This window comes from Ursus maritimus, unplaced genomic scaffold (assembly GCF_017311325.1).
Source record: "Ursus maritimus isolate PB19 unplaced genomic scaffold, ASM1731132v1 scaffold_24, whole genome shotgun sequence".
NCBI lineage: Eukaryota > Metazoa > Chordata > Mammalia > Carnivora > Ursidae > Ursus > Ursus maritimus.
The window spans coordinates 21,797,386-21,807,086 of NW_024424897.1; the positions used below are offsets into that span (position 1 = coordinate 21,797,386).

At 61.4% G+C, this 9,701-nt stretch overlaps 1 protein-coding gene across 2 annotated transcripts in view; it reads right to left on the reverse strand.

Moving 5' to 3' along the window:
• Positions 1-562: 562 nt before the first annotated feature.
• STARD3 (StAR related lipid transfer domain containing 3) overlaps positions 563-9,701 on the reverse strand; it is a 22,109-nt gene continuing 12,970 nt past the window's right edge. Inside the window, exons 2-14 of one of the 2 annotated variants that reach the window (XM_040640690.1) lie at positions 8,473-8,744; positions 5,738-5,815; positions 5,265-5,342; positions 5,092-5,145; positions 4,592-4,709; positions 4,310-4,408; positions 4,053-4,105; positions 3,588-3,680; positions 2,863-2,925; positions 2,606-2,701; positions 2,173-2,252; positions 1,974-2,078; positions 567-878 (exon numbers count right to left, since the gene is read on the reverse strand). In XM_040640690.1, coding sequence (XP_040496624.1) covers positions 764-878; positions 1,974-2,078; positions 2,173-2,252; positions 2,606-2,701; positions 2,863-2,925; positions 3,588-3,680; positions 4,053-4,105; positions 4,310-4,408; positions 4,592-4,709; positions 5,092-5,145; positions 5,265-5,342; positions 5,738-5,815; positions 8,473-8,694 — 1,254 coding nt within the window. In that variant the 5' untranslated portion in view covers positions 8,695-8,744 and the 3' untranslated portion in view covers positions 567-763. Of the gene's footprint in view, positions 879-1,973; positions 2,079-2,172; positions 2,253-2,605; positions 2,702-2,862; positions 2,926-3,587; positions 3,681-4,052; positions 4,106-4,309; positions 4,409-4,591; positions 4,710-5,091; positions 5,183-5,264; positions 5,343-5,737; positions 5,816-8,472; positions 8,745-9,701 lie in introns of both variants that reach the window. The other variant, XM_040640691.1, reaches the window with a different exon arrangement.

Genomic DNA, 9,701 nt, shown 5'->3' on the forward strand with positions numbered 1-9,701 from the left:
CCCCCCCCCCCACTGTCACCCGCTCCCCAGCAAGTGCGTGTGGGCAAAGGTCCCAGACCCTTTAAATAATCCTGAAAAACCAGGATGAGAGAGCAGGCAAAGGGGCTCCTGCACCTCCACTCTGCGGACCAGGCCGCCCCGACCTCTGTCCTGCTCAGGACCCTGGCGCTCCCCCGCCGAGTCCGCCGCGCCCGTTCCAGACCCTGCCCCGCTAGGCAGGGCACCGTGGATCTCGTCCTCCGGGAGGCAGGGCCAGTCACTGTGTAAACGTCGGCAGGGGAGACCCCACTCGCCGTGGCCGCAGAGCCCCGGAGTCCAGAGGCCCGACCGCACGACCTGCTCACGGCCGCGACCCCCCGGGCACAGCGAAGCACGGCAGACGGTGGCAGCTTGCGGCCGAGGTGCTGCCACAGGAGGAAACTTCCTCCCCCCCACTGCTTGAGGCCAGGTCCTCTGTGGGCAGCGGGCAGCCCCACTGGCCCCCTCTCTGGCTCTGAAGGCTGTGGTGACAGGACCCTGGCCTGCAGGGTGGCGAGAGGCACGGTTACGCCCGGGCCTGGCTTCGCAGCCAGCCACCGCTCTCGGGGCCTCGAGAGTCAAGAGGTAAGGGGGCGTGCAGGCCCTCCAGCAACTCAGGAGGCCATCTTGACCCGGCCCCCAATTTTAGCGCAAGATAGGCAGAACAGGTGAGGTCCGGAGCATGACAGGAGACCCCACCCCAAGGCCCCCCAGCAGAGTCCCCTCTACTGGACCAGGGCCAGCCTTACAGCCCCAGCACCCCCACCTTGAGATCTGTATTAAGGACCCAGATGAAGGTGCAGACTCGGGGGTTGCTGGCTGACTTGAGCACGATGAAGCCCCCAGGACCATTCTCACCCCTACGAGAAAAGCACCATTAGGGGGCACCCTGGAGCCAGACAAGGCCTCGGACCTGACCCCACACCCCATTCTTGGCCCATCCTGGACTGGGGTGAAAGAGGGAAGGGAGCTACTGGTCTAGCAACTGCCACTCTGCCTGAGCAGGGCCCAGAACGGGTGTGTCCCCAAGCCACAGATGACGGCCCTCCACCCGCACCCTGTGATGCTCAGCTCCCCCTTCTACAGCCTGCTGATGTCTGCGCACCCCCAGTGGCAGCCGTCACCCTCTCTGGGCAGGGATTCTCAGTCAGCTCGGGCCGGGATGGTGGGGGGGGCTGTGCACGCATTTCTCACCCCTGCCCGACTGGGGAGCAGTGCGGTGCTGGGGGACTCCAGGAGGGGGCGCCTTCCCAGGAGGAGGGCAGGGCACCTCCCATCCCGGGTCAGTGTCCCCACAGCTCCACTGAGCACCTCAAGCCCACTCCACAGATAAGGAAGTTGGCGCGCAGAAAGAAGCCAGCTCGTCACCCTGGAGTCTGGTGTGTCACATCTCGTATTCAACACCCAGTACTCTCCGTGGAACCCCAGGAAGGATGGGGAGAGCGGGGACTCGGGGAGGAGGCCGCCTGCAGCCCTGGGGTCTCAGGTGAGACAGCAGGAGAACGGGACGATGCCACGGGACAGGCGGCAGGAAGACTGATCCGCCTCTTCCTTCGTGGGGACTTCTGAGCAGTCCCAGGAGAGGCAAGGCTGCGGAGACCAACTCTACCCACAGGGAGGTAAAGCTCCAGAACACAGGGCCTGCTGCTCAGGTCGCCTGGACCAGCGCCACCCCGTGGCTCCCAGCCCCTCTCCCTGGACTGCTCCCTAACCTTGGGCTACCCCTGGAGCTGCCCTCCGGCCTGGGCAGTGCGCTTCCAGCCCTCAGTCCCCCAGGCCCCAGGAGGTAGAGATTAGCAGGACTAGGGGCTGGGAGGGGCAGGGCCCACAGGACAGGGGACAGGAAGGCGGCCATGGCGGGAGAAAGCGCCCAGCTGTCCAAGCTGTGCCCTACCCTGCCCGCAGGGCCACCAGGGGAGGGGCCAGCTGGGACGACCGGGCAGGGCAAGGCTCACCTCACGTATTTGTGTGTCGGGGGCTTGGCGCAGTGCGTGGTGGCGATGCCCGAGGACAGGTATCTGTCTCTGCGCCGCTCAATGCGCCGCACGTTCACGAAGTCCCTGGGGGCGGGAGGGTTAGACCGGGAGCTGGGAGCCAAGCCCAAGATCCAAGGGCAGGAGGCGTGCCTGAGAGGAGGGGCTCGGTGGCGCTCACCTGGGGGAGACCACCCCGCCCGCGGCCCCCGAAGAGACATCGTAGGAGATGAGGGTGTTGTCCTCGACTCGCTGCAGGATCTAAAGGCCATCAGGGGAGATGTGAGCTATAGCCCAGCCCAGGGCCGCCCCAGGGACAGGGCCCCAGCACCTCAGGGAACCCCCAGACCAACCTCCTCTCTGCCCAGGTCCCTTTACGAAGAGCCACTCCCAGGCCCTGGGCCGGGCGCTGCCTGCGTGCTCCCTCTCCAGGAGGCGCCATTACCATCAACCCCATTTTACAGACAGGGAAACTGAGGCACAGAGCCGTTCGATGACATGCCCCGGGCCCCCAGGGGTAACTGGTCGTGCCGGGGTGTGACTGCACCTAACCCGCCACGGCCTTGTGCCCCCGCGCTGAGAGGTGGCCCGGCGGGGCCCCTGCATCAGCTCACCTGGCAGGCGGTCACGGTCTTGTTCCACAGCACCATCCTCTCGGGCTGCAGGATCACCTCCTGGTACACCAGCTCGGCGGGGCAGGGCAGGAAGGTCTGCGCAGGGCGGCCAGAGGGCTGGGCGGGGCCACACGTGCCTGGGCACAGCCGCCCTTCCCTCCTGGTGGGGAGAAACCCGCGGGAGCCCCTCGGCCCCTTGCCGAAACCTCAGAGCAGCAGACTCCAGGGCCCCCGGGACACCTGCTTCCCTCGCTCACCTTCAGGATGAATGTCTTGCCGTGAAAGGGAACCTCGATGGTGTACACGGTGTCCCCGTATTCCTACGGCAGAGATAGGAGGGGGACAGGGAGGTGGGCAGGGGGCGGGGGGGGCCGTGGAGGGGGCTGGTGGTGAAGGAATGGGCGCCCCGACTGAACAGCTTCGTAACAGCTGAGGGTGGAGAACTCCAGGAGTTTGGCGATATTCAGGCAGCCATTAACAAACAGTGGTTCTGACAAACGTCCAGCAACAAGGAAAGAAAGGCTTCTGATGTCAAGTCAAAGGACAGAAGCACAGCGCAGCTACGACCGCGAAGAGCCGTGTCTCCAGGCCGGCCAGGGCTGCCAGAGGGCCTGGCCACACAGAGAGACGGGGACGCGTCCCCCGTTCTCCAAGCTCACGGCCATTGCTTTAGATAATGTCTTGCTCATGAAACAATACACCGGACACAGGGCCGAAGCCTGGCTTCCCCTCCGAAGCCGGAGCTGAGCGAGGAGAGCAGCGGGGAGCATGGGCACCGGGCAGGGCAGCAGGGGGAAGGCACGGTGGAAACATCCAATCCGGCCCCACCCCCTGCCAAGTGGCGACCCCAGGGCCCAGCCCCCTCTCCTGGCACAGGAAAATGGTTCCAACCCAGGCCATCCTCGGGCTTCGCAGGTCTCAGAAAAGCAAGCAAAAATTCTCAACACACATGGGCAGGTCAGGTGGGAGAGAACTTTCTTACATTGTTCTTCTCAAACTTCCAGTTCTCCTCCTGGGCCAAGATCTGGTCCACCACCGCCATGGCCTCCTTCCCCTGATGGATGTACTCCCGTTCCTGGCCCGGGAGGAGAGGCAGGAAGGCATCAGCCTGGGGCCCGCCACCCTGTTCGTGGCCAGTTCTTTCTCCAGATACTCCATACACATGGAGTCTGGGTTGGTCTCTCGGGCCCTGTGGGGTCCCCAGGTGCTGTGGCCGAGGCCGCTCCCCCCTGGGACCCAGGTGTGAGGCGGCCCAGCGGCCTGACTGACGGTGGGACAGACACACAGGTGCGCACTGACAGGTGCGCACTGCACTGACAGACGCATTCGGGCCGCCTGAGGTCCAGCCTCTTCGGGGAGGCCCGTCCCCACCCTGGCTGAGCCCAGCACTGGCACCCTCTCCAGGGTGCCCACTCCAAAGGTCGGGTGGGGGCAGGCAGCCAAATACCTGGTCAGAGAAGCTTTTTTTCCCAACGTCTTCATCAGATTCATTGTCAGACCCTGTGGAAAACAAGCACAGATGACAACAGGAAGGTGTGGGGACAGGCTGTGAGGCGGCAGCGGGTACAAGACTGCGGGGAGACAGGGAGGGGGGCACTCGCTTTTCCCAGGGAGCTGATGGAAGGAACAGAACGAACAGACACAGCCAACCCACTCCTCATAAAGACCCTCGCTGAAGGAGTTTCCCACCCCACCAGCCCTCACCTGCAAAGGATTCTGGGGGTGAATAGAACTGGCCCTCGGAGAGAGCGCCAGAGAAGAGGAGGGGTCCACGGGCGACAGCAGCCTGGGCAGCAAGATACCCTAGGGGAGCAGACATGGGCAGTCATGCCTTAGCAGCCTGGGGTCCCCCCACTCCAAGCTCACCCTTAGCCTCTGGGAGGCTGTTCAGAGTTGGCAAGATAGCTCAGAACTGGCTCTCATGCCCGAAACTCTCCTCTCTTGGGGCTGCGATGACCCTCCCTGCACCCCTTCCCCAGGACTCACATCGCTCCTCCTCGGCCTCCTGTGGTAGGACTTTGAAGTCAAGGAACCACGTCTCCAGCCAGGCAAGGACAAAGGAGACGATAGGGAGCAGGTAGCCGAACGCCCCTTTGCTGAGCAGCTGTGGAGGGAGGGGGCTGAGCTCCACAGCAGGGGGTCACCCCAAACACTGAGTCCCCTCTTGGGGCTCCCAACTCTGGCATACACCCCACTCCTGGGACCAGCTGCCTGGGGCCCCTCTGTGGCATGTGTATCTGAGGCGGATTAATGAGCTCTGCAGCAGGATAAACTGAAGCCAGACAGGCAGAAGAACTTTTTGTTCTTGGGACTGCAGAGGGGCAGGGGGAGGAAGCCAGTGAGGATGAGTCCTTGGAAATACCAAAAACAGGGTTTCCCCTCATCCCAACCTAACAGGGACAGACGCCCCAAATCAGAGAAAGGGTCCCTTCTTAGGAGAAGCCCATCCCTCCGGCTAGAGGCCGGTCTGACCCTGAGCCACTGACCTCGGAGAGAATGACCTTGACGATGAGGAATGCACTGGACACCAGCGTGGTGACCTGCCCGGGGAGGGAAGGAGGGAGAGAGGGAAACGGGCTGGGGAGTGAGTCTTCCTCCACACTGTCCCTCACACCAGCCCGGCCCGGGCCCTCGAGCTGCTGGGAGAGGGGCATCTTACCGCAATCACCCACCAGTGCCGGAGCCGCAGCACAGCGTAGCCCAGGAGCAGTCCCGAGAAGCGGAAGAAGGCCAAGACCTGGTGGTGGGGGGGGGTGTTGGGGACAGAGGACACACACACCATCACAGCAAGCCAATGCCTCCTGCTCCAGCTGAAGGCTGACCTCCCCCTCCTGTCCCACTCCCCCAGGTTCCCTCTACGTGGGTGTGATGCCTCGGAGAGAATGGCTGAGTCAGTGCTTCTTGGGGGATGGCTTAGGTGTGACCTTCTTGGACACAGGTCTACTCTTCCCCCTCACACTTGAGGCTCTCTGAAGGGAGGGCATTGATTGGGAACTTTCCGAATACATGAGGGCCCCCTGAGCATGGGAGTCAAGTCTCCCCAATCAGACTAGATTCTCAGAAGAGAATCCAGCCAGAGTCACATCCCTGCACCATCTCTGCCCCCAGGACCCCCTCCCTAAGGCCACTCACAAAGATGTCAAAGAAGGAAGTTTTAAAGTTGTAGTGGATGATCTCCTGCTCCAGGTTCTTCCGGATGCCTGTGTTGGTCTGGAAGAGGGAGATACAAACGGCTCTGCAGGCAGAACCAAGTCCCCAGGGGTGCCCTCACCTCTGGGAATGGGGAGGAGGCAGGGGGAATATGGAATCTGGAGATGATAAGCCACTGTCCAAGGAGGGTCCCAAAGCACCAAGGGAGCTCAGCCAAGGGCCTGAGACCCCAGCGCTAATACCGTTTCTCCAAGCACCCAGGCAACCCAGACGGCAGGGCCTGGCTCCAGCACTGACACTTGTGGGCACACTGCCCAGGGAGGAGGAGGCTTAGAGGGCTTTGGGGCTGTGCAGGGGAGGCAACAGGCTCCATGCGGGCAGGTAGGGCTGGCTGACTGGGTGCTGGGAGCCTGCCTCTCACATAATCTCATCTCCCTCTCCACTACAGTGCTCCATCTTCCCAGCCAACCATCCATCTGGGGTGACGGGGACCGGGGGTGGGCAGTGGTGTCAGACGGAGCCCCAGGTGGCAAATCAATTGATTAGGTTTGTGCTTAATGGGCAAAATCCATCACGCTGCTAGAAAGAAGGGCTAGCAACAGAAACAGAGTGAGCAGACTCGTCCTCACCCCCGTCCCTGCCCCAGCCACCCATACATTTCCAATAGGACTCCTGACACCTTGGCTGGGGAGGAAGAGGATCTGGACGGATACCGAGAGCCAGACTGCAGCCTGACTTCTCAGGAGGAATGGGGTGGCAGGCCTTGGCTTCTGCCAGCCCCCCGAAGAAGGGAGGACACAAGAGGACTCTGGGGAGTGCAGCCCAGGAGCCTGAAAAGTGAAGACCCTTCACGACCACCTAGACGGGAGCTTCTAATCTCTGGCAGGTGTGTGTGGTGGGTGCTTATTAAGATACAGATGTTCAGACCACTGAGTCCGAATCTCAGAGTGAGCTGAGCATCTGGAATTTTTATAGAGCTCCTAAATGATTCTGGTGCTTAGAGCAGAAGCCAGCAGTCTGGGCAGCCCCCTCATTGACACGGAAATGCCCCTGCACATCCCCACCGTGTGCCTTGACCTCAAGACCACCCGGAGCCCCATGGAGTCTCATGCACCACCCACCACACTGGTCCTCCTCTTACTCCTCTTGCCCCCTCTTGGGCTCCACAGCCCCTCTGATCCCTAGCAGCTGCAGCCCCTCAGAGGGCTCCCCCTGCCTGGACACATGCCGGCTCTGATGGCGTCCTAACTCAGGGGAGCCAAGTCCGGGCCCCTGCCATCTCTGGCCACAAGACCCTGCATGGCTCCTGTAACCCCGCCGGGGCCTTTGTATCCACTGCGCAACACCCAGCCTGTTCGAGAACTAAACACATATATGCTCCAAAATATGAAAATAAAACCACAAAGCCAAAAATTAATCACATTTTAATCGAGTGTCTACCAAGTGAAACATGATGGCTAACTCCACTAATGGCTAAGTCCAGCCTTCTGAACTTTTCATTACATCGGAAAACAAACTGGGGATCAGCCTTTTCTCGATTTGTAAGAATTCCCAAGTACGCACGAGGACAGCTGAGCTATTAGAGCCAGGACATCCAGATAATTTCAAAAGTAAAATTATCAAAATTTTTTCAGCTGTCTGTTGGCAAGAAAGTATACATAGACTGAGAGCTGTGGGTGACTGTTAGTGCTTGCTTTAATGCTGGATGGGACCTTCAGAAGGAAGAGTGCCTCACAGGGCGCCTGGGGGACGCAGCTGGTTGAGCACCCGACTCTTGGTTTCGGCTTGGGTCGTGATCTCGGGGTCGTGCTCTCAGGGTGGTGGGAAGGAGCCCCAAGTTGGGCTCTGCACTCAGCTCAGAGTCTGCTTGAGATTCTCTCTGCCCCTCCCCCTGGTCTCTGTCTGTGTGTGTGTGTCTCTCTCTCTCACAAATAAATCGATCTTAAAAAAAAAATGTTGTTGGGGCACCTGGGTGGCTCAGATGGTTAAGCATCTGCCTTTGGCTCAGGTCATGATCCCAAGGTCCTGGGATCGAGCCACGCATCGGGCTCCCTGCTCAGCGGAGAGCCTGCTTCTCTCTCTCCCTCTCTCTGACCTCTCTTGCTCACTCACTCTCTCCAGGCTGCTAAGCGGCATCTCACCGAGCATGCAGAGGCCAAACTGGGGGGCACTGGCGTTGTGTCCAAAATGGGGAGGGAGAGCTAAGAATCACCAGAAACTGGGAGTTTTTACTGGTTCGCCCCGCACTGTACCCTCTGCGTTTAGCACAGCGCCTGGGATACGTCAGGGGTTCGAAAACTGCTGAAGGAGTGAATGAATGAAGGAATGAATGAAAGGAGCCAGAGAGCAACACAGGCCAGAAAGAAGGCGAAGGTTTCTATAGTACGACCACAACCACTGGGCCCGCTCTGCCTTCCTCGGGAGTGGCCACTAGAGGGCAGTCTGGCGCAGAGGTCAAGAGTGTAAACGCAGCAGCCTGAGGGTCTGGGTTCAAACTCTGCCCTTCTTCACCTACTTGCTGAGGGACCTTAGACGATGTCTCCAGCCCTCTGAGCTCCCTTTCCTTTGGCAGATGAGGACGGCCATTCTTACCTTCCCATTTTTTGTTTTACTGGGAACTCCACCCCGCCAGAGAGACCACCCTCCCGTGCGGCTGCTACCGCTAGAGTAAGGCCCAGGAGACCCCCACCCCCCGCCCAAGCCTTGGGCCCACTCACGTTCAGCTCAATGATCCAGAGCAGGGAGATGAAGAGCAGGTCGAAGGTGACAAAGAGACAGAAGGTGCGGCGGACATCGGAGATGGCGCGGCGCTTCTCCAGAGGGGGCGGGAGGAAGCGCGAGGAGAGGCCCTGGCTGTGGGACAGCGATGAGCCGAGGGAGGCCACGGCGGGCAGGCTGCGCTCCAAGTCGCGGGCCAGCTCCCCAGACAGTTTGTTCATCCTGGTGGCCCCCACCTCACGGCAGGGAAGGCGGGGCCTCAGCTGCAAGGCTGCATGCAGGGGGGTGGGGGGGCTGGGTCAGGTCACGCATGTCGAGGGCTTGGAGGTCCCATTCCCCTCCTTCCCCACCCTGGGACACCGTTTGCTCCCAAATGTATCTGCCCCCTCTCATATGCCAACCCCAGGGCAGCCCAGGGCCCTCTAAGCCCACATTCTCTCCAGCAGCCCTACTTCTGGGCTGGAGGGCTTTGGGCATCTCTCTCTCTCATTCCTCCTCACCACCACCCCCTGTAAAGCCCAACCACCCCACGGTTCACCCTTGGAGGGCTCTGGGGTCCTCCCCGCTGCTTGAGGGCACAGCCTGCTCCTGCCAAGCCCAGCCCCGTGGTTCAGCCTCCGGTGCTGTCAACAGCCTGTCGGCCTGCCCCCACCCCCAGGAGAAGAGGGCCCCAAGCTCTGTTCTTTGTTTGCCAAGCACAAAGCCACATTCCCTCCCAGCAGCCAGCCCTACCCTCCCACCCCCTAATCCATGGCAACTGGGAGGGACTTCCTAGAGCAGCGGCTCTGAGAGCTCTGCGCTGGGACAGCGGGTATGGAGGAAGGACATCTTGGTCCCTTCTCTCCAGCTGCACCCCCACCACCCCCACGTCGGGCCCAACTACCACCCTCTCCCCTGGCGCCACAACCAGCCTAGGGGGTGAGTCTCCAGGCTGCCTCTCTCACCCTGCAGCGACACTCCTCGCAACAGCCAGAGAAAGGGTTTCCGAACACTGATCACAGCCCGCCGTTCCAGAGCCCCCAGTCCAGGCCCTGCAGTGCGGCCCGCCACTCTTGCCACGGCTCCTCTCACGAGGCAGGCGGGGCTCACCACCACCGCCACCCTGGCCTTCTTTTGGGTCCCTCAGTGTGACAGCCGGGTCCTGCCTCTGGGCCTTGCACCTAGCTCTCCCCTCCCCAGCCCTTCCAACAAGCAGCTCGAAGTCCTCTCCTCCTCAGAGCCCCCCCCC